The sequence below is a fragment of the Pleurodeles waltl genome, chromosome 10, assembly GCF_031143425.1.
Source record: "Pleurodeles waltl isolate 20211129_DDA chromosome 10, aPleWal1.hap1.20221129, whole genome shotgun sequence".
In the NCBI taxonomy this organism is placed as follows: Eukaryota; Metazoa; Chordata; class Amphibia; order Caudata; family Salamandridae; genus Pleurodeles; species Pleurodeles waltl.
The window spans coordinates 55,627,007-55,652,074 of NC_090449.1; the positions used below are offsets into that span (position 1 = coordinate 55,627,007).

Here is a 25,068-nt window from a genome sequence, read left to right on the forward strand (position 1 = left end):
AAATTAGGAAAAAAAGGAGGGTTGAAGGCAAAAAGTGTGGGAGTGTTCCTGTAGAGAAGGCCCAGTCCAACAAATACACCAAACAGCCTGGTTGAAAGCATTTGTTTCCTGGATCTGAGGAGTAGTTATTATCAGATCCCCAAGGGAGAATGAGGATTGGAGAAAACAGTTTTGTATACCATTGGTGCCTACATGAGTTCTGCTACTTTCTCAAAGCCTGTCTGGAGAATTAGCAATGTTTCAGTGACTCAGGGCGAAATCAGTCATTGCCATGTATTAATAGTGAACCTCAATGATATTATCATTGTTGGGAGAGTGCTGGAGGGTCTTAACTGCTGGAGGAATAAAGAAATCAAGCTATCCTGGGCAAATATCAGCTCTATACGTGCAGCATTTAACACGGCATCCACGTTTACATCATGCAAGGGATAGAAGTGGACCCAGCAAACTAGGAGGCACCACCACTCTGAAAAAAACTGCAGAGTTTCCTATGGATCCTCAGCTATCATTGTTGCTTCGTCACTTAAATTACCAGGACCGGTAGACCGTTCACTGAACTGATGACCAGGTACACACTAAGAAAAACTGAAAAAAATGTGGTCCACAAGCCCAATCCTATGCCAAGGTGCAGTGACCACATGGACCGGATTTGACACCACTCTGCACCACCTGCACCCCTAGGCAAACTGTCTCTAGCACCAATCATGGCATTCGCCTACCGCTGTCAACCCATTCTCCTGGTCATCAATTTAACTGTTGAATGTCAGGGAGCGATGATGGATCAAGTAGAGGCATAACTGCATGACCCTTCGCAGACACCAGTAAAGGCTGGCCCTGAAAAAGGCTCTCACAGGGAAATAAAATGGCTACGTGTGGAGCCAAATTCAGAAAAGTGCAATAACAACCCCTTTCCCAATTGAAAATGTCAACCAAGTTGGACTGCACAGATATCATAGGCTGGTATATATATCCACACTTGACTTCCTACTCTAGCATTGACTCAGGAAGACCAATATTAATACCTAGTACCCTAGCGCCTTCAGCGGGACTTTGAGCCAATATGGACTAAACAGTCAGTTACAAAGTCAGATTCTAGGGACGGACAATTAATAGGTGCCTATAATGTCACACGGGTGACTTCAGACTTCAGAGAGCCGGGGAGGCTTGTGGTAAGATCAAAAAATCAGATTTACAGTGTTGCCTGCACCAACTAAAACCAATGAAGAAAAATGTTTGCGAAAGTCTTACCACAGCACCACGCAATGAATGAAATGGTATCAAGAGTGTTCAAGCAAATTATTCTGCGAGAGAAGTTTTGTGAAGGATATAAACTTTGCAACTTTACAAAATTCCAAAAATGACCACATTATAACGTTCTATGCAAAAAAATATGATTACTGCAAATAATTATACTGCACCTGAGTTCTCCAGCAACCGCTAGGGTGTATGCTTTTTTTCTTGAAGCCAATATTTACATAAGTTTGGCTATTTTTTTTAATCCCCTTAGCTGCATGCAGTTGGCATGATGGTGGTGAAGTCAAGCTCACTTACATTAAGGCCCTCACAGTATCCTCTTTGTAGCATAAGACCCTCACAGCAAGCCAATCAGAGCTCATCTTCCTAGGATCTGAATCTGAATACACTCACCGTACAACTGCAACCTTGTGCATAGGCTCCTCGGATGCCTTGCATCTGTTGCTCAGAGACATCTTTCCATTTCTTGATGTAGTTGCAAAAGATGAGATCCACACGGTTACCCCACTTGTTACCTGTCAGTCATCAGCAAAAAAAAAACATGGTCTCCATTACATTAGGTCACAGTAACTTCTGTTATTTACAGCGCTTAAAAACAGCAATTGTACGTTATGAAGCTTCATATGAAACGTAATAATAATAATAAAAAAAATTAAAGGTCCTTTTAAATGTCTTACAGAGGCTGACATGCTCCTACAAAGAGAACAGCGTGCGCTTTGCCCCACGTGGTCATTGGTAGTTGTGTTGCCCATCTTCTGATCAGTCCATATTGATCAGACATGAGACAGCTTTGCCTCTGGATTCTGCCATTTTATTAAAATAGGGAAGGGGATCCTCTTTTTTAATTGCATGCTAGGCAGCAGTTGCACCTCGACCAGTGAGGCACCCAGGGATTTCAGTGGAGATACATTCCTACACTGAGTGTGGGTTTCTGGAGCAACTGTGTGAGCACAACTGGCTGCATGTGGTGGGGAGGCGAAGGTTGTGAAGCTTGGGTGTGCACCAGTGCTGAGCCTGGAAATCAGTGTCTCCTCTGTGCTTTGTGTTACAAACAGAAGGGTAAGCTTAAACCTGCTTACACCTGCTCAAGGGTGAAAAAGACACAGTTACAACGAGGGGCCCATGCAGCAGCCTTCATTTTCAGGCCACAGAGCTACATGGTTCTCTTGCTTGTGCAGGCAGTGTATTTTTTTGGGTTGTTGCCAGGTTGTGTATTGTGTGTAAACCAACTTCATGTGGAGGGTAACTGACCAGTAACTAATGCGCTACAGAATGAATGTCAAGCACACTGAACAGTAAATGTGTCCTTTAATTTAATGACCACAAATACTTTGTACCCATATGTCGAGATAACTTAAAATACAGATCTGGGGTAGAAACCCATGGGACAACAGGATATTTAACAAGCATTTGCAATGCAATGGGTCTCGCATTTGCGTGAGTTAGAGCAATTGGTATTGTAAATGCATAACAGGACTTTTCTTGCCACATAAATTGGTCAACGCTGCCTATAATTTGTTTTTTTCCTGCCACATAATTCCAGTGGCCTTGCATACAGCTAAAGCATTTCCATTTACCATCTTCCTCTATCTGCAGCAAAAAATGAAAATGGTGGCCTTTGGCATTCTAATTTAAATCTGCCATGTTAATTTCAATAGAATACCACTTTCACCACCCCACCATCAGAGTTGCTGGCTGGCTAACACAACTGTCCCCAAAAAAAAGACACAAGACAGCCACGGAGGAGTAACTTTCTCTAACCATGTTTTCTTGTTATTGTCTCTTCTTGCTGCCCCACCCCACAGCTGTATGTAGCATTGTATCTTCTTTCCAACTTTGCAAATTATTGGATTTTTCTTTTATCTTGTGCCCTGCAATGAAGGTGCCAAAGTTAAGAAGGGTCAATATGAGCCATTTAATGTGTCAGTGGCAACCCTTATTGAAGCTGGAGTAGCGGGTGTTTCACTATGCCCTTGGTGTGTCCTTGTCCCACTCCTGCTACGCTTATATTTAAATGACCTACTCATACGTATTTGATGGGATGATGGACTGAGGATCCCACTATTATTGTTTGCAAATTATGGCGGTCATTCTGACCTTGGCGGACGGCGGAGGCCGTCCGCCAAGGTACCGCCGTCAGAACACCGCACCGCGGTCAAAAGACCGCGGCGGTGATTCTGAGATTTGCCCTGGGCTGGCAGGCGGCCGCCAAAAGACCGCCCGCCAGCCCAGGGCAAATCAACCTTCCCACTAGGAGTTGCACCCGTCGCGTATTTCAGTGTCTGCTAGGCAGACACTGAAATACTTTGTGGGGCCCTCTTACGGGGGCCCCTGCCGTGCCCATGCCATTGGCCCCAGGGGCCCCGCGGGACCCCCTACCGCCATCCTGTTCCTGGCGGGAGAACCGCCAGGAACAGGATGGCGGTAGGGGGTGTCAGAATCCCCATGGCGGCGGAGCGCGCTCCGCCGCCATGGAGGATTCTGACGGGCAGCGGAAAGTCGGCGGTACACCGCCGGCTTTCCGCTTCTGGCCGTGGCTGTACCGCCGCGGTCAGAATGCCCGGCGGAGCACCGCCGGCCTGTTGGCGGTGCTACCGCCAACCTCCGCCATGGCGGTAATTACCGCCGGGGTCAGAATGACCCCCTATGTCTGTATACTTGTAAGATTACCACTCCCATAATCTGTCCTCCCCAATGTGGAAGCTGCTTCTATCCTCTGTGTCTGCCCATGCGGCACCAATACACAAGACACTGCCATGCAAGGAACTTATGTCAAAGAGGCCACGGGTGGTGCCTACTGCTGTTTATTTATCTCTTCAGCTGAGCCCAACCTCCAGGTGTGTGTGACGTGTGTGTGCCCTTAACATGCAGCCGGGTGGCTTACTACATCCGTCCCCAATTGGCTTACACTTGACAGCGCCTTCACAAATATTTAGGTTGCAGAATCTTAATCAGTCAGCACGCATAATCTCTCAGCTTCCGATTTCACACCTGATGGGTCCTCTGATTATATCAGAGCACAGTGATCTACCACACTCCTCAGGAAGCACAGGATTCGCACCTGAGGGATTCCTCAACTGCACCAAATGTTATGTTATGTTATATTGATTTGTATAGCACACTAATCCCCCAAGAGGGTATCCAGGTGCTCTTGGGATTTTCTTAAGTCATAAAGCGTTTATCTTCCTTTTTGCACTGTAATCATTGTTCCTTTTGCTCCTACAACAGTCCGCTCTCCTTTTTCAAGAGGGGCACAGAATTCCCACCACAGGCGCCAATTTGTGATCAAAACCTGGTAGCCCTGTCATTTGCTCACTTCTTCGTTGCTGCAATCTCCGTGCCTGCAGTGGTTGATCTTTAGCTGTTATGGTTCTCAAATTCATTCTACTGACAGTAAGATCTGTTATCCAATCTGATTTATTTTGGCAAACGACTGAGGGCAGTATTTTCTCCAACTGCAGCTTCACATGTTTGAACGTTGGGCTGCTCACCAGTTCACTCATGGAGAATTGGGTGTGGGCATCAATGGTGACCAACATCTGTCCTCCCATTGAGAAAGCTGCAGAATCAGTGCTGGTCCATGGTGATATGCATGCACTTGTGGTTATCAGTGGAGCTAGTCGCTCAGTGTCACTGTTTAGTTGACAGGCATGGCACTCTCTAATAATTTCTTCTACTGCTCCTTTCATCCTCAGAAATTACACCTTCCTCCTGAATCTCGCTTTAGTTTTGGTCATCCTTTGGTGTCCATGGTGCTTTTTTCAGAATATGATGGACCACGATGTGGTTCCCGCTGGGAACGAATCCCTGACTGCATGGCCTCTCCACACCTGGATGAGGGTTTTCCAAGTCTGGGTATCATGCACTGGAAGCTGGGCTACAAATATCTTCTAAGACTCTTGCTGCAGTGCCAGTTTTACATTTTACAGGCATTCATCTTCGTTGGTTTCTTCAGCGATATTATCAAGCTCCATGGCATTTCGGCAGACTGCCCACCCAATTATTCTTTGGTACTCTTCTGTGTCTCCACTTTGCTGGAGCATTGGTACCACACTTTTCCGGAGTGCCTCGAAATGTAGCCAGAAGACTTGTTAGCCCCTGGTCAATAGCTGAAGAATAGGTTTTACTGCTGGACCTGCACGAGCCACATTTCCACTCCTGGTGGTGGATGCTGAGAGTTGCCTTGAAATAAGTAGACCACTGGTTTGTGGCCCAGGGATGTGGAATTCCTATCGCCCGACCCGGGACATCTTGTTTGGGGTCAAGGGCAACAAGTTTTTATGTTTACTTTGTCCTTGGGACAAGTAGGCCCAACCCCCTGCAGCACAAACCCTTTGGCTGCCTGTTTACAGAGAGTGGAATTCTCTGCAGTTGAGGTAATATGTTTCCAAAAGATAATGCTGTTCGAACTTGTATTTATGGTTCATTATTTGAAAGCCTTAATTATTAGGGTGAGTGCTGTAAATAAATGTTTTAAGGTCACACTTCACTACTGACGTTGGTTCCAGTACAAAAAAAAAAAAAAAACGTGTACACACATGTTTGAAAAGTTTAGGCTAAGTATAATGCTCCCAGAATGCTCTCTGATAATATGCAAATGAAGTGTCATTTAGTAAAATGTGTTGATGCATGCTAGTATTTCCCAAAAATATTTCTAATGGAAAATCAGTGTAACCATTTTCAACACGATTATGGGAAGCATGAAAATAAACAAACACTGACAAAGCCAACTGATCCAACATATTTTTATAAGTCTTTTAGTTTCATCAATGCGTGTCTTGTTTTGACATGGCTTTTGTAACACTTTATTGTTGTGGGAGCTACCAGGCCCTCAACATTGTAACAAACATTGGCAAAACCCCCCCAAAAAGTTTTTGAACTCTTAAAGCACACGTTGCCACCAGCGGCATAACAAAGCCCCGCAGCCGCCCTCCAGGGGGCCCCTCCAGCACATCACCTGCCCTGGGTGAGTCTGGAGAGGGGGCTCCTCCATGTTCTTTGCAAAGGGGCACCCTCCAGTTTCGTTACATCACCGATTGCCACTGTAGTTCCTGACACTGAACAAAACTACTTTGTGTGGCAATATGCTCCTTGTGGAAGAGCAGAATGCGATCACTCACAGTAAAGCCAGCCGAAAGAGAGAGAAATAGAAGTTTAATAAAAACAAAATGTCTTTGTTAACACCAGACCTAATTAGGGACCAAGACCCACATGTAGGTAGCTTTTTGCATGTCGCAAACAGCGACTTTCGCTGTTTGCGACATGCAAAAAGCACATTGCGATGCACAAACCCAGTTTTGCGATTCAGTAACCTGGTTACCGAATCACAAAACGGGTTTGCGACTCGCAATTAGTAAGGGGTGTTCCCTTCCTAATTGCAACTCGCAGTGCAATGTAGGATTGTTTTGTGACCGCGAACGCGGGCGCAAACCAATCGCAGTTTGCACCCATTTCAAATGGGTGCTAACACTTTCGCAAAAGGGAAGGGATCCCCATGGGACCCCTTCCCCATTGTGAATGTCACTGTAAACATTTTTTCAGAGCAGGCAGTGGTCCTGGTCCTGCGGACCACTGCCTGCTCTGAAAAAATTAAACAAAAACGTTTCTTTTTTCGTTTTTGTTATGCATCTCGTTTTCCTTTAAGGAAAACGGGCTGCATTACAAAAACAAACAAAAAAAACTGCTTTATTGAAAAGCAGTCACAGACATGGTGGCCTGCTGTCTCCAGCAGGCCACCATTCGCGAGGGGGGTCGCAAATTGCGACCCACCTCATGATTATTCATGAGGTGGGCATTTGCAAAGCCCTTGCGAATCACAGATGGTGTCAAGGACACCATCTTACATTTGGATTTGCGACTCGCAATTTGCACGTCACAAATCTGAACCTACCTACATGTGGCCCCAAATTCTTAAAGAAAGTCACAAAAGTGCACCCATGGTATATGTCGTACCCCTTTAAAATATTTGTGAACTGTATTTTAGCATGGGTAAATACGATGTGTAGATTTGCTTATGTGAAAATCTATTGAGCATTTGCAAGTTCATTTTCCCTCCAGCCACTTTCTTCCCAACCCTGGAAGAAGTTCTAATTCTGCCATTGTCAGGAGTAAATGTCCAACCTTTCTTATTATGGAAAAATATTAGAGAGAAGCTGGTAAAAATCTTTAAAACATGCAGGTTAGTAGGTTTGCAGACTCAAAGGCATTCCAGCCCTGAAACTATTGCTTACTGCTTCCTCCAGCCCCAGTATGCAGATCTGCAGAAAGGTGGCAAAATAAGGAAATTGCTACAGTAGGGATTGAAACTCCAAGTATTCAAGCCCTACTATGGTAGTAGCCCTGGTATAATCAGAGAGGCTATTAATTGCTGCCATAATTTGTCGCCACACTACATGGCACCAAAGGGACAAGTAGATCTTTTTACAGGACAAGTAGATTTGAGAAGCAACCTGTCCCCTGGACAAGTAGATATTTTAATAAATTCCACACCCCTGTGGCCGGTAAAGACTTTGATGCTTCTGCAGTAGAAGACACTCCCACTTAATTGCCAGAACTTTCTTTTCAATTTGAAAGTACTAGGCTTCCACTTCAGCCAGAGCCCAGCTTCCATAGATTACGTAGGCTGACATTTCTTTCCTTGATTCAGTACTAGGACTACTCCAAGCCTTACTAGCATCGACCAGTAGTTCAGTCTTATTTTGAAGGTTGTAATAAGCCATTGTGGTGGCAGTACTACTTCCTTCACTATTTTAATGCATTCTCATGAGCAGATCTCCACTCCAACTTGGACTGGGCTTTTTTGAGAAGTAGGTGATTCAAGGTCATTTTCATTATGCAGTGCAAGATGGTGGTCCAAACATCTCTTCAGGTTTGATGTCAAAAGCTGGTGAGGTTCCTTGATTGTTTTTAAGTATAGGAGGATGACATCACTTATGTTGAGCATGCCATCCAGCCCTGACAGCATATCCCTCACTGCATTCTGAAACATATCAGCCGCAGATCATTCTTTGTATCTCCTAAGCCATAGGTGCAATGAAAAGAAGGTTAGGTATTAACTTTTTGGGTCTAATAGTAACAGGTGATAAAAGAAACTAAAGTCAATTTTGGAGCACCACCCAACTTTGGTGAGGTCTATTATCTTTTCAACCATAGAGGGCATGATGTGCCACTCATGCTTGATGGTTCGAGTTTGCAACTTCAAGTAAATTCAAAGTGCTGTACCTTGTTGCATCGGCTTACGGTCTATTGCCATCAGGAGCACCTGGGGATTGGACCCATCACCTTCTCAATGACATCCATTCCTTCCAACCTTTCTGAATCCTGTTCTTAAGTCTGCAGTGCTGCAGGACAAAATAAGGTTTTTCTGTTTTATCCCTGTGAAGATAAACTGTACGATTTCTTTAAGAGGGCCCATGCATTGGAAGAGATTCTCAAATCCCTTCAGAATGTTCTTGACCTGCAGTCGTACAACCATTTTGCAAAACAAAACAAAGAGAAAACAACCGCAGATGTACTGTGGTATGACAACAGAGCACAGACCTGTCTTCTTCACTTGTTATAGGAGACTTTGTTGCATTTGCATCGATGATTTATATACCAGCGGTTGACAGTCTGAGGCTCACAACATAAGCACTTTTTGTATTGCTCTTTAGAAGAGGTGGGGAGTGGTTTCCCCCTGTGGGTCCTTTCTGTGAGGGCTTCCTTCCCCACAGGAACATGTTAGAGAGAAAAAAAAACTATTATTTTGTTCTGTAGTATATTTTATGGTGTTAATCCTTTTAGTGCCCACCATTCCTTCTCCCAGCAGGATGGTGGGCGTCTGCTGTGGCTCAAGTATCAGTGAGCAGTGGTGGGCCGTGACTGGTAGCATTGCAATAAGGCAGCCACCCTTATGCAATGGAAACAGTGCTGTTGGGCAGGTATCATCCCTTGACCTCTTCACCATTGTGGAGGCCTTGTTCAGGCTTCTGGAAATGTGCACACAGAACCAATGCACCAGACACTGACATACTGGGATCCAGTGTGGAAGGGACAAAGAGCAGACCCACTCCTGTTTAGCTATCCCTTTGGCTGAGCCAAGCTTCCAGATGCGTCTGACCTGTGTGTGTAGTTATAGGATCAAATTATTCACATCCCTCGGAATTGGATGAGTTGTTAAGTGTGGCTGGTCGAAGCAACATAAAAAGTCATTGAAAATACTGACATCAACAAACCCCCGTAATTGCACAGTCACTCTTGTTATTCCCAAAATAGATTCAATGTAATTAATTTATAGATAACAACAGACAAGCTCTCTTAGTGCTGTGTTCAGTGACAGACTACTTATGGTACGAAACCGCTTCAAACTTGTATTGCCAGCAAAAAAGCATTTGTCTTGCCTGCAGTCTATCAAACCACACCACACACTGCACCACACTAAATTATGAGGTGTCACTAGAGAGGACATAAGCCAGATTGTCTTCAAGGAGTCGAAATTGAACAGTGTTTGCAACCGAAAGAGTCAGACGAGTTCTGCCCCAGAGCCCTGACACAACTAGAAGACAAGCCAAGTTCAAGCACAGCATCTTTGTTGGAGCCATTTTGAACCATTTCTTTTCATTTAAAAGTCTCAATACTAAGCCACCCAAATTGTCTATCAACTCCCCTACAGTGAGTAGTCAAAAGAAGCACTGTAAATACCTGTGAGCAAGATCGTCCCATTATATCTCTTAATAGGAGGGAAGGCTCGAATATGTTCTATAGTTTTTTTCAATCTGACCATTAAGATACTGCCAAGTTTGACAGCTTTTCATTTAGTGTTTGTTTCCTGCAGTCACGTAAGTTTATTATACTGAACAATCCCTAAATATTAGAGGCTGTAGCATGAACCAGTAGGTTAACAGAAGTAGTCTACCTTCTTTTGACTACTGGGGTTCCAAACGTTGTTGCCTAATTTACAGCCAGTGCATTGGACGTAGCAAATGAGCCTTGTATGTTGAGGTATTTTGCTGAGTTGATATACTCTGGGCTTGGATTGCTTATTCAAATGTGTGTTCTGGAATGGGTTATATTTGTACTGCAGAAGTTGTGTTTGATCTTCGTCCCCCATAGATGTAACATCTTACTGAACTTCTTCTTTAAAAATGATTCCTCTTTACTCCTGCTTTTTTCTTCATTTCTTAAGCATTATGGGGCAGATTTAAGAAAAGTGACAATGCGCATAGTGCAGCAACACTTTCCGTGCTCCCGTTAGCGCAACCCTAACGCCAACATATTTGTGTCATATCAAAGATATGGCACACAATGGGTCACTGTAGGGGGAAATAGCGTCAACATTTGTGACATTATTGATGTACTGTTCGGGGTTAGCATTGGCGACAACCCTGAACAGTACATAGGGACCCATTGTAACCAATGGTGTACCCCCTTTTAACGCCTGCTCTAAGCAGGCATTAAAAGTAGCCTAGGAAAATGACGCAGTGGAATCTCTTGGATTCCACAGCACCATTTTTACAGCCCCCCTTTACATACAATATGCATGGTGCATGCATAATGTGGCGCAAAGGGTTACAACGTGGTGCAATCCATGCATTATGCAACTTTGTAAATATGGACGGCGAATTTTGAAGCCTAACTTTACATTAGCATAAACAAATGACACTTATGTGGCGCTACAGCAACTTAAAACTGAGCCTATATTTTTGGTGAAGTGTGGACTACTGTTTAAGAGATTCTTATTCATGGTCATTATGTCTTATGGATCTGGGTATGTGTTGGACATGGTCCTTTCTGCAAGGTCATCCCTAAACTGTTTCCCTTTTACTCCCCATTTTTTGCTGTATCTTTTTGTTGGCTTTAGGACTCTGTGTATTTTACTACTGCTGACTAGTGCTAAAGGTCATGGGCTTCGCACGTAGACATGGTAAAATTGGTGTATACATAATTGTCAAATTTAATTTACTTATACGTCCCTAGTAAAGTGGTATACCATATACCCAGGGCATGTAAATTAAATGCTACTTACTAGTAGGCCCAAAAAAAGATTTAGCAGGAGAGGGACAAATTCAATAATTATTCCACGAAACCAATAATCACTCTTGGTTCGGAGGGATACATCTATTATCCTTATTTATTATATTTGTAAATGTACACACACATCTCAGGGTCAGAGGAAGACTTTCTATCTATAAACAGATGCCACTACAGTGGAACTATATACACATGTCTATACATATTTACAAAAATAACAGACATATAAAACACATAAAACATATGGTATACAAACATATTATATGTGCCCTACTCCAACGATTTATAGAATAGTCACAACATAAAATACAATAAACAAAGTGATCAACAAATATATGGTAACCAAGGATCTTGCACCCAGCTGTATACTGCCTTAATTGTCTTTATACAAGGTAGTAAATAGTGCTATATAACTTTTTTAACAATAAGTTGATTGTTTGCTCAGACTCCTTGGACCCATTAGGAATGTGTCGACACGTTTCAGCCTAACAACTAAAGGCCTCATCAGGACTGTTGGAGAACACTGGCACCACTATCTACTGGCGCCCCTCGTATACACGTCCGACACTCTTGAATGAGACAATTAAGGCAGTATACAGCTGGGTGCAAGATCCTTGGTTACCATATATTTGTTGATCACTTTGTTTATTGTATTTTATGTTGTGACTATTCTATAAATCGTTGGAGTAGGGCACATATAATATGTTTGTATACCATATGTTTTATGTGTTTTATATGTCTGTTATTTTTGTAAATATGTATAGACATGTGTATATAGTTCCACTGTGGTGGCATCTGTTTATAGATAGAAAGTCTTCCTCTGACCCTGAGATGTGTGTGTACATTTACAAATATAATAAATAAGGATAATAGATGTATCCCTCCGAACCAAGAGTGATTATTGGTTTTGTAGAATAATTATTGAATTTGTCCCTCTCCTGCTAAATCTTTTTTTGAGCATTGTTGTATTAGTATCCTAAGCAGGTGAGGGTGATAGGATACTCCCCTTGTTTTTCGACTTACTAGTGGGCCTGCAGCACTTATTGTGCAACCCACTTCAGTAGCCCTTAAACATATCTCAGTCCTGCCATTGCAGATCCTGTATGTGCATTTACACTGCCACTTCGACTTGGCATTTAAAACTCCTTTCCAAGTGTTGAACTACTCCTCTTTTATTACATATAAGTCACCCATAAGGTAGGCCCTAAGATAGTCCATTGGGCGAGGTGCGATGTAAATAAAAGGTAGGACTTTTAAGTTTTGCATGTCCTGGTACTGAAAAACTCCTAAACTTGTTTTTCACTACTGTGAGGCCTACTCCTCTCATAGGCTAGCATTGGGAATTATTTCATACACTTTTTAGCTGTAACTCCTGATTAGAAAAGAGTAGCTGTGTCATGTTTCATATCTTTGGAATGGTAATGATAAATCCTCTTTAAGTGTAAAGTTAGATTTACCATTACTATTTTCGAAATGCCACTTTTAGAACCCAGACATTTCTCTGCTCTTACTGCTCTGTGTGTGCCTTGCAGCCTGTTTCTAATACACGTCTGGGGTAGATGACATCTACACATTGTGCATTTCCTCTAGTCACCCACAAACACAGGAACGGTGGGTGTGATAAAGAACTCGTCTGCTTTCTGATATCTCTTCCTGGGCAGGAAGAGGGAAGGGGAGCTGACACTTACACTTCAATAGGCAATGTCCTCTGTCTCACAGAAGGGCTGAAATACAAATGTATTTCTGCTGCTGGACTCTGCCATCTGTGCGCCCTCCCTCGCCTGAGGTGCCAATCCAGGCCTGGGCCTCAGAAGTAGGGTTTGTAGCTGTTCTCTGCAAAAATAGATGCATCCAGGCTGTTGTGCCACTTCGAAAAGACGCAGTGTCCTTCGACGCTGACACAGTGGCGATTCAACAATGACATGGGACCCGACTGCGAGGTTTGGCGCCAACGCAGCACTGATGCAAGGACATCGATGCACGGCTTGACGACAATGCATCACCTGCAACGCAAGGGATCGATGCTGACTTGAAATACGACTTTGAGACTCGACGCGGACACAACTACCCGACTGCATGAATCAGAACCAACGCACTGAATCATTGAAGTTGACACTTGCTCCATCCAAGGTACTTTTTTAGCAAGCTCTCCGTGAGTCCTGTAGCCGGCCTGCCCTCCATCATGTTTGGTCTGAACTTTGGATTTACCCCAGTCTAGCACAATGTCAAGTATCCTTTTAGCGCTATTGACTTCTAAGCACTATTTTGGTTAATTCTTTAAACATTTATATCTTGACTTGCATTATTTTACTCAGATAAATATGCCCTATTTTTCTAAACCTGTGTGGAGTCTTCTTGTCCTACTTTCATTGTGTTGCCGTGTGTGGTGTTGCACTAACACTTACATTGCCTCTTAAGTTAAGCATGCCTGCTTTGTGCCAAGCTACCAAAGGGTGAGGACAGGTTAATTTAAAGTGTGTGTCAGACGTACCCTGTCTGGGATTGTGGATGCTACTTGGACAGGGTGCATACCTCTGTCAACTAGAGACCCAATTTCTAACAGTATGGTTACCTGTTTCTAGCAGTACACTATTCTTACTGAGGGACTTTATACTGGTCTAAGTATATAGTTTAGCTCATAATTATATACTATCAATTTTTTGTTGAACGTCTAACTTTTAAGGTTTATGATTACTATAGAAAACACTCATACGCCAGCTTCCTGCTCAAAGTTCAGCTCTGATTCCTCATGCTCTCCATTTGTGTGGTCCCACCACAAAGAGAATCTGTATAGTGCACTGTTTAACAACACCTGAGGCATCTTTGAGCTGTCATAGAAACAGAAGAGGCTCTTTTTCACCAGTACATTGTTGGAGATGGGGGACCTGGAACTGTTTAAGAGATCTCAGATTATGTACCTTCCATCCGGTGCAGCAATTCATCAGAATTGCTGCCTCTCTATTGGCTGCTCTTGATCGCTGACTCTCTCACAGGAAAATAAGTATTCGCCTATAGGCACTTACCACAAAAACTGGCATTGCTCTCTTGCACCATCTACTGACTCTGATGAAACTGCACTGATCGGTGCTTTAAAGATTTTCATATTCACCTATATACTTTTAGAAATTCACACATTTACATGGGTATTTCAAGGGCAAGCCACACCAGTACAATCGTTGACTACTGATATCTTCCAGTGATCCACCAGCTGTGTGCTGATTCCACTAGGGCTTACCATTTAACTTATTTAATGATTCCCGCGCTGTATTGTGTCACTGAAGCATAGCCACAACTATAAAATTGTCTGTATTTATAAAAGATTTTTTGCAGTGTTTTAGCTTGTTATTAGTGAAACTCTAGTTTTTGTTACGTTTATGTGCACTTAACATTGCAGTGGTATTTGGTTGTTTTTTCTTACTTCTCTGTTTGCGTGTTCATTGCTTTTGATCCTTTTCTTCGAAATCCAGGTGATCTTCCTTTGAAGTAGTGAGACTTGATCAGATCTTCCAATGTCTATCTAGGTGCTATAGTTGGACATAGGCAAAAATCGTAAAATCCTATGCCCTCAAATTAATGTCTTATGCTGATGACACACAGATCCTTCTTATTTTTTATGACAATCTCCTGGAGTGACAACCCTACTTTTGTTGATGTTTCTCAGACATCGACACTTCGATAAAATCCAACAGAACTCACCTAAAACTGACAAAACAGAGGTACTGGTAGTGGGAATACACCCCCTCCATATGGTCCTCCTCCTTTTGGCCTCAGACCTTGGGATCTCCTCTCTCTCCTTCCATCTCTGTCCATAATCAAGGCTTTACTTATGAAAATGTCCGCACATACCACCTCACATTTTGAAGACCTCCACAAATTGTCTCTTATTACATTCACCTCCTAAACTTAAGGTAATACCATAAATCAGTCAATCAATTAGGATGTCTGGGGCACTTCTATGTAATTGATGGGAAATCAGTGGTGGAATACATCTTGATTAGATGAAGTCGACATTAGTTGTAATAAAATAGTTGATGGGAGAGTGGCTGCTGTGGCGATGAAAATGCAACTCAAGAAAGAACCCCTCTAAAACTCAGAATTTGAAACTATTGTGAAATTATGAGCATTTTTAAATCAATCTTAAAATGAGTTAGTTACCTATCGTTCTTTATGCGGTTCTTGCTTCCTCTGTTTTTTTGTGTCATTGTTTTGGGAAATTGTAAAGTGGGAAGATGTGTGGGGTTTGGTTGAAGGAATAAAATGTGGGCTCAGATTGATTACATGTTCTCTTCAGAAATTGTTTATCTGTGTACTGTGACTTCCATAGTTTGGGCAGTTAAGCCTCGGCCACCATTCAGGTAACATTTATCAGATTTCTTCTTTAAGAAATGTTTTCCTGTTTACTCCTGCTCCACCCTTCATTTGTGGAACACTGCATATGTCTGGCACACTTTTGAAGCCCCAAAGAGTTAAATCGCAAAGCACAATCCACCCATAAAATAAAATAAAATGAAATAAAATAAAAAGGCTTTATTCCACAATCAAGGGGAAGAAGATATTCCTTATCAATTCTTGATGAAGGCCTGCTAGTTACAGACTGGAGAGTTGTGGGACAAGAGAAAAGTGTTCCCATACTCCTCTAACGATGCCAACTGGTTTATTCGATCCTCATATTATTGATGCAAAGTATCAGAGTACATTTTAATTAGTAAAATAACAAGCAACCAAGAGGCACCCAATCACAGTCACTTCTGAAACAATGCAGCCTGGCCTACTCGATGAAATGCAGTAATAAAATTCACCAATGCACAAAGCAAAGACAAGGAATTCTGTTTCAAGGATAACTTACCTTACACAATGAGTGTAGCACTATAGGGTATTGTGGATATTCCCTTATACTTCTGCCGTGGTCAGTAGGATCCCATTAACTGACTCTCCCACTGAAATATGTGTAGTGCTAAAAGGGCTGCAACAAAACGTGCAGCCTTTCTAAATAAAATATCTCTTCTGTGGGATCAGCTACATAAAGTGTTAGTGGAAATGTTGCCCCAAGATGGAGACGTGGTGAGATTGCACTTGTGTTTGATGCCTGTCATTTATCTATTGGAAAGGAAAAGCTGGAGAGTTGATCTTCTAGAGACTGAATCAACTGAGGACTAATCATCCAACCTGGGAAATACAAAGACTTCAAACTACTATAGATCTATTTTCTTCAACTGGAAATGAATACACAAAACGTTCATGGGATGCTCTTAAAGTCAGCGACCAAACAATGGTAATCCATCAAGTTTTTCACCTTAGATTCTAAACAGTCTGCAGGTGCACTCCTCAGATCAGGCTTACCTGAGATCAGGTACTCGGTATTTAAGGCAGGCATCTGGACGGTACACATCTGACTGTGTGTTGTGAATTGCATGTTACGGATCTCTTCTCCACCTTTGAATATCTGTCAAACGACATTAAAAATTGATTCAGGATTTCCACATTAACCTCCTCCGTAGTATCAGCAAAATCTTTCTTAGTGTCTTCATCTCTCTCCCTAATGTCTCTACAAAGCATATTCCAAACACAAACAACAGTGCCAGGCAGATCTGCTTAGAAGTCAAAAAATGGGTAGTAAACACTGCACGTGTTTTAGATTTCATTGAGAATTAAATTTCCATATTATTTCACAGTCTGCAAAACCTGAGCTAAAGCTCGATTTAATAGAGGTATAGAAAATACCATGATACAACTTGATCCGCGAGCAACAACCTCACTTAAGGTGGTTAAAAGGTTTCACAAAATCCCACAGCACTCTAAAAAAAACCTGTATTCTTCAGCTGGGGTATTTTTAACTACAGAGAATTAGTATTGTCGAGACCATAACTTTATTGCAATGTACTGTGATACATAAACATTTTGGTTTTCTGTGACTCTCATATCCTATTAATTTGAAAAACATAATTTATGAGTTTGAAAATATGCTATTTTTAGTATACTATAAAATGTTCTACATCTGTGCTAAAATATATAAAAAATGAATTCAAAATGTATCATAGCAGGGTCTTGCGTTAAATGATACAGCAAAATAATGTATTTACCTATGTTGTCCAATTATTTTATCCATTAATTAAAAATTTAATAAAATCCTACCCTGTCTGGAACACAAAGTGCCCCTCCTGGTTTCAGTGATAAGCCTCTGTAGCAGTAGGTCTCAGTCGTGGTAAGTATCAGTAACTGAGTTTCACAAACAGGGGAGGTCCTGCTAGAGTAGATGGATTAGTTGAGGACCGTCACTAGGGAACACTCTACCCTGCCTATCTAACTGGACCAGCCAATTGATGCAGTTTTGGTTACTTCTTTAACTTAAAATGTAACTGGACACGCAGTACCAGGAGGCTCAAAGATTCTCACTGTGTTCAAATTCACACTCTAAGGGCCCACATTCTAATAAATATATAATTCTGTAACTTATAAGTAAAATCCTAATGTCATGGAATTAACCTCCTTCAATACCTATACTGCCTTCTAAGGTCTGATGTTAAATTTTAGTGACGAAAATCATTACCTCTAAGACTTCAACTTCACATCGTATGTACAAGTCCTCATCGTTCGGGTATTCACCGTTGGAGTAATCGAATGGTGGAGGTCTGATGCAGTTTACAAACTTCCCTTTAACAACTGTCAAAAGAACAGAGAGTCAGAACGAAATGGCATTGACTTGAGATTCATTGATCAAGTTACTTAACTGCATGTGCAGATCAATACTAGGAACTGAAGCATAGCCTCATGGTTTCATCATCTATTTTACATCACTTCAGTGACTGTTTCTGGCACTGAGTTACCCGCTAGCAGTTAAACAGTTTATGTGACAAAGGCTTTATATGGGAACGTGCTTGTGACTACAATATGCCAATGGTAAAGATATGTCTGCAGCTTTTCTATGCTCCTCACGTCTAAGGTTAAGTCATGCCATGCCTTTTCTATGTCAGTGCTGGAAACTACAAGGTGAAGACATGACTCTACTTTGGAGCCCGGCAGCCTACGTTAGTATCCTTGGGCCAGATGTAGCAAAGGTTTTTACCCATTCTGTGTCTATGGGAAAAAGTGTTCGTACATATGGCCCCTAGTCCAGAACTCTTCGCTGGTACCCACGAGTCTGAAGAAGGTACGAAATCAAAGGGATGCACAGCTTTTCCATTGATGGTGCTTTCTGTGCCAAGCAAAACCCAGAGGAAATGGCACTCAGGAACCTACTGTCAACTGGTCTAGGAATTCAAAGATTGTGTGGACTCAGGTATCCTTGCATCTAGTTGCTGCTCTTGCTGCCTGGAGTCCTGGGCAATGAAATATGAAGATGAACATGCCAACAAGTGCTTTTGACAAACTCACCGACACTTGACTGACAGAAGTCTCTCTGCAGGTGAATCAAGTAACAACTGCAGGCATCTGTGGGAGCAGGGCTCAGAAGGAAGAGTAGAGCTGCTGACAGCAACACCCACATCTTGCTATTTATGGCCCTTCCAAAGTTTGGGATGGGGAAAAAAGGTAATGATGGTGTTGAAGAGTCTATCAGGAGTAAAAGACAGAAACAATACATTTTCAAGGGGCAGTGGCAATGTCTTAACTCTGCTTTATGACGGTAGGCAGTTGCTGAGTGATTGGTTACACAAATCTAACATGCACTACACTCACACACTTACTAAGCCACGCTCAAAGTCAGGAAGGAAACGTTTTAAAGTTGAGAAAATGTCAATTCCTTATCAAGGCAAGACATAAGTCACCTCCTCTATCCATTTGTTTTGTAAACCAATCTACTCAGCACACTCAAAAAACATGCGCAGAAATCCCTTTTGCTCTAATACCTGAACTCACTGAATGATAGTTTCTGACTGTCCTCATTTCTCTGTTCTCTGTATGTACAGGTCCCCCTAAACATCCACCACACCCGTTCTTCCACCAGACGTCCAGGTCTTCTGGAGTTACGAATCACATAGCACTTGTATTCCATCACCTCAATTCATCCCAATATCTATAACTGCACCAAGCAAAGTAATATCAAATGAAATAATGCCAAGCTAACTTTACATATCCTGTCAATTTCTTTTCCTGAGATGGATTCCATGCAAGTATCACTCTACCACACTTGTCTAATTTTAGATGGTAAGCTAAGTCTCCAAACTTACTACTTTGAAACACTAATGTCAGGAAACCCAGTTCATCAGTGGTGTACATCTTGTGAAAATGACCTATTGCTGGATTTTCCTCTATACAGCCACTGCTATCTCTATATTGCCTCTTGCAACCCCTGAGGACTGTTTTGCATCCACTGTAATTTAACCCAAACAAACCAACTTGTGTAGTAAATATGTTTGCCTTTAGGTTTTGATAAAGGTAATAGTTGGTTGATTGCTCCCGTTAGTTATTTTAATTTTTTACCATGATACAGCTGTTCCGATATTGCTTTTGGGTGTGAATAGTACTGCTTGACTTTACTGCCTTCAGTATTGTTTCATTATGTTAATGTCCTGTATTGGCACATTTGGTGGTGGTTAAAAATCCAGAGTAAAACAGTGCATTAGATATTGCGAAACGTTTGGAAACATTTAAGTTTAATCAATGACGGATCAACCCAGGTATCATTCTGGCATATTAGTTATTCGAGAACTCTTGAATGGAAAAAGGAAGCATTGTCCTGTCTTGATGTCGGGACATACATGAGATTTTCTTTCCAAAGATTTGCTTCTTGCTGAAGAACTGGGCCTTCTGCCACAATCAGTGTCTTCAGTAAAGGACACTAGGGGGGTTATTACAACTTTGGAGGAGGTGTTAATCCGTCCCAAAAGTGACGGTAAAGTGACAGATATACCACCAGACGTATTACGAGTTAAATAGGATATAATGGACTCGTAATACGGCTGGTGGTATATCCGTCACTTTACATTCACTTTTGGGACAGATTAACACCTCCTCCAAAGTTGTAACAACCCCCTAGTTGTTTCGATGTTTGTGTGCATGAGTACTTGTAGAGCATGGATCCAGCTGTTAACTAATATAATGCTGTACAAGGAGGTGGCAGGGTTACTTGAGGGAGCTATAAATGCAACATACGTACGGCTACCGGGGCACCGGTGACGGAGGGAAAGAGCCATGGTTACTTGCAGATCAGGTGCTCCATAATAAGGTTCTATTCAATTTATTCAGTAATGAAGGAAAGATGGTGTTTGCCAAATCCATATGGAGTTGGCATTACTGGGCATGGGTGACAGCAGGCGAAGGTATACTTTCTTGTAGTCTTCTTCTAGATTTACTAAAATGTATCCTACCAATGCCATTTCTGCATAAGATGGCAAATATTTTTTGTATAGTAGGTATGCTGGTGTGTTGAACCTCATTGCTATGGAGGTAGAACAGCAAATCTCAACTGTAATGCAGTTGAGCAGTGGTAGAAGGTGGGGCTCCTGAAGTATGTGGGTGTTCTGGCAAACCTATTGTAAGCCTTCATGTGTTATTGTATTGCTATCTTTGATATCTGATAAGATCATAGATAAAGCATCTGTGCAGGACTGGGGGCTGTGTTAACCTCAATTATACATGAGACAATGTGCACCTAAACAATATCCCAACAAAGATAAAATAATTAGCATTTCAAGGAGATGAGGACTCCACAGAGTCAGCAGTAAATTGAAAACCGTAAAGATTTTTTAACGGGTTCTGTCCGCAGAGATGTGGTCGTGTGCTGAGGATGCAACTGTTGCGTCCTCAGCACACAACCCTGAAATCCCTATGCTGTTTTCAGCAGAGGGATTTCCTTTTTCATTTTTGAGCCTTGGGAGCAAGGAAAGAGCTTCTCCTGCTGTCCAAGGCATTTTTCTTCTTTCAGTGTAATGACGATCAGCGAGCATGACGCACTGATTTCATTACCATGAACGTTAAATGAGCCAATCGGCTCATTTCACTTTCAATGATTCAGTGCTCAGAGGGCAATCTCAGCATTTTGGCACTTACCCCATCTGTTCTCACTGGGGTGTTGGGGGGGTGGTAAAAAGTCCACCAGACACCAGAAATAACTTTTTGTTTAAGGGGTTGGGGCTGCCCAGCTATGCCACCCCCCAAAGAAGGGAATCAGCCTTTCTTCCCAGAGGGTGCAGATGGAGGCAATTACCCCCATTTGCCCTCTGGGGGCAGGAAGCCCACTGGACACCAGGATTTGTTTTTGTATTCGTCGAGTTGGGGCCAACCTGCAATGTATATGGCCATTTCCCCACTCCCTAAAAAAAATGAAAACAGTCTTTCTGCCCCCCACCCCCCAACCAGTGGGGCACATCGGGGCAATTACCTCCATTGACCCCCCGCAGCGTTAGAAAGACCACTAGACATGAGGGATTACATTTGATTTTTTTTATACAGGTGGGGCTGCCCAGCATGGTCTTCATAATGAGAAACAGTCTTTCTGCCCCCTTGGAAGGTTGTACGTCTAAATACCACTCCAGGGGGCAGAAAGCCCACTAGGCATCAGGGATTTTTTTATTTTTATTATTCTATTGGTGGGGCGGCCCAGCATGGGCATGGCCATGCCTCCACCCTCCCCAAAAAAAGGGAAACAGTCTTTCTGCTCCCCTGCGTGGGCAGATGGGGGCACTTACCCCTGTCTGTCCAGCCCAGGAGGTAGATAGCTCGCTGGACACCAGAGATTACTTTTTTATTTGTATCGTGGGGGCTGCCTAGCAGGGGCATGGCCATGCTCCAACTCTCCTCTCCCAAAATAGAAAACCCTATTTCTACTCCCCACCCCGGTGGGCAGATGGGGGCAGTTACCCCATCTGCTTTCACAAGGGGGACAGAAAGTCCACAAGACACCAGAGATTACGTTTTGTTTGCAGGGGTGGGGACTGCCCAGCATGGGCATGGCCATGTCCCCACCCCCCCAAAAAAAGGAAACAGTATTTCTGCTTTGGGGGGAGATGGGGGCAAGCGACAGGAATTGATCCCACCAATGTCAATTGGTGTCCCCATGCAAGGGCTCCGAATACCTTGGTTTGATACGTTCCCATTACTGGCACTAGGCCCAGCCACACAAATGGTGCAGCTTTTTTATCGGCACAAGTTGGGCAATGCTGTCTTGTAGGAAGTTTGAGGATTAATGTGGATTCTGGAAGTTTTAATCACAGAAATGTAAGGAAAATGCTTAATTTCATATAAACTTTGTGATTTGTAGGGCATTGCGGATACAAAAACCTCATGGGATCCATGCCAGTCACACCTCCATAGATTCCCCTATGTGTCTAGTTTTCAAAAACATACAGGTTTGCTAGGTTTCCTAAGGTGCCGGTTGAGCTAGGTCCCAGAAAACAACAGCTATCCACTTTGCAAAAAAACAGCTGTTTTGCGAGGAAAAAAAATATGTATCCATGTTGTATTTTGGGCTGTTTCCTGGCCTAGGCACTAGACCTACTCACAAAAGTGATGTACCATTTTTATCAGAATTCTTAGGAAAATGCTGGGTGGAATGAAGATTGTGGCTCTGTGCAAATTCTAAGACTTTCCATCACAAAAATGTGAGGAAAATAGGAAAATGTGTTTTTAGTCAAAGTTTGTGGTACGTAAGTGACTATGGGTAAAACAACCTGGTGAGTGTGTCTAATTTTCTAAAATGTACAGTTTTCCCTAGGTGCCCGCTGAGGTAAGGCCCCAAAACAACAGCTACCCACTTTGCAAAAAACTGGTCAGTTTTGTGTGGAAACATTTATGTATCCATGTTGTGTATTAGGCCATTTACTGTTGCGGGCACTATGGCTACCCACACCAGAGAGGTAGAATTTCATCAGAAGACTTAGGAGAATGCTGGATGGAATGAAGTGTGTGGCTCTGTGCAGATTCTAACTTTCAATCACAGAAATGTGTTTTTTTAGTCAAATGTTGAGGTTTGCAAGAGATTCTGGTCAAAACAACCTGGTGAGAGCCACACAAGTCCCCTCATCCTGGTTTTCCCTAGGTGTCTACTTTTCAAAAATGTACAGGTGTGATAGGCTTACTAAGGTGCCGGCTGAGTTAGGTCCCAAAAACCACAGCTATCCACTTAGCAAAAACAGCTCAGTTTTGTGTGGAAAAATCTGATGTAGAAAAGTAGAGCGACTGATCACCTACTGTGACTGGAGCAACTCCTGATTACTGAGCGACTTTGTAATAGTTAAATCATAAAGCCACATTTAACGCCACTTGATACTGATAACCTAATATATAAATGCTTGGTATGTTGAACAAGGAAAGATAAAAAACAGAGGGAACCTGTTGGGATTCATTACTAATGCCTGTAGTGCATTGATCCACCAAGGCCAGCACAGATGTTTTTAAACATTAAATGGGTATTTAAATTTAGAGAACTGTACCGTTATTCCCTTTCCAGAAATAAATTTAAAAAAAATGCATCCAGGATTTTGGAATAATGGATTTTATTTCAGATAGGAACTGGACGAGTAGCCATATAGGGCACACGGAAAGCTCCTAGTAGAAAGGCAGTGTGGTGCTTTACTGATGGCCGAGCAGGGCATTCATTGTCCCATTCATCAAGCAACTAGACCTAAAGGAACATACTATTTTCTCAGAGGCTCATAAGTGATTTACTGCTGCGGAGAGATATTGCTGCTAAGTGCCGTGCCAGTTCCTGATGGCATATTGCATTAATTCCTCGTCACCTTTCTGTAAAGTCTAAGACCTCTTAGACATATATATTTTTTAAATGTTGCTGGAAGCTAAAGGTATTTGTGGGTGAATCTCCGAAAGAGGATTAGTCACACCTGCACTTCCTGTTTGCACAGTAGCGTGCAATATGGAGCAAGTGCTAAAACATTTCCAAGGACTTCTCTTAGTTCCAGATGTAGCACTGAACATACAGCATCTCTCAGCCATGAACAGAGAATCCACTCTTTCTTCTCACTCTGTGAATGTCACCTTGCCCTACTTAGTTGGATCACAGAAAGGCTGTTCTCCTGTCCAACTTGCCACATTTCCTTCCAGGGTTATGCACTCCCAAAACTGGCACCTATGGTAACAGGAACAACTCACAACACCAAAAGCATCAACAGCACAACTACAGCAGCAACAAAAATAAAACACGCACAACCAGAAATCAACACTATAATACTTTCAACAACAAAACAGCACAGTAAAAACATCAATGTATAAATTCAGCCTACCTGTATAGCTTGCTTCTGGCTTTAATTGATTAATACCAGCCTGTTTTTAATGCTGACCCTACCTTTATAAGCAAAGGGGCTGGTTTGGCGTGTCTTGTGCAGCAGGTGGTTTGGCAGCCTGGCCAGCTGCAGGCGTGCCTGTACTAACAGACTGTGCAAAGAAAACAGATAATAACGATAAGTTTAATGAGGCAGTGACAAGGAAAGGGAAGTTGACAGCACTGAGTAAAATGCCCATGAAGTTAAAGACAAAAAGAACAAACAAGAAACATTAAAACAAATCAAATGAACCAAATGTGGAAAATGAAAATAAAATGTTGTAAAAAGGGGAAGTCGAAAAGGGAAAGTAAGCAAGACGTAGAAAATCGAAAAAATAGAAATTTGAAGGCAAAGCAGAGTAATAAAAATTAAAATAAGAGAACTATACGAAATAAGCACACAATGAACTTTCCAGAAATGTAAAATAAAACGAAAGAATACTAATAATTATTCCAAAATAAATTAAACAGCATAAGGGGTCGTATAGAGTGAAGAATACAAAAAATAAATATAAAGATTTCAATAATAATAGAGAGAGACATACACAGTAGAAACTACCAAGTAAAATATTGAACTAGTGTGCACGTCTGTG

General features: G+C 42.3%; 1 protein-coding gene across 2 annotated transcripts in view; it reads right to left on the reverse strand.

Annotated features, from left to right (window-relative positions):
- LOC138261027 (metalloproteinase inhibitor 1-like) overlaps positions 1 to 25,068 on the reverse strand; it is a 74,597-nt gene that overhangs the window by 17,438 nt on the left and 32,091 nt on the right. Inside the window, exons 2-6 of one of the 2 annotated variants that reach the window (XM_069209640.1) lie at positions 24,438 to 24,588; positions 18,634 to 18,810; positions 17,810 to 17,922; positions 16,603 to 16,705; positions 1,648 to 1,769 (exon numbers count right to left, since the gene is read on the reverse strand). In XM_069209640.1, the coding sequence (XP_069065741.1) occupies positions 1,648 to 1,769; positions 16,603 to 16,705; positions 17,810 to 17,922; positions 18,634 to 18,745 (450 nt within the window). In that variant the 5' untranslated portion in view covers positions 18,746 to 18,810; positions 24,438 to 24,588. The remainder of the gene's footprint in view (positions 1 to 1,647; positions 1,770 to 16,602; positions 16,706 to 17,809; positions 17,923 to 18,633; positions 18,811 to 24,437; positions 24,589 to 25,068) is intronic. The other variant, XM_069209639.1, reaches the window with a different exon arrangement.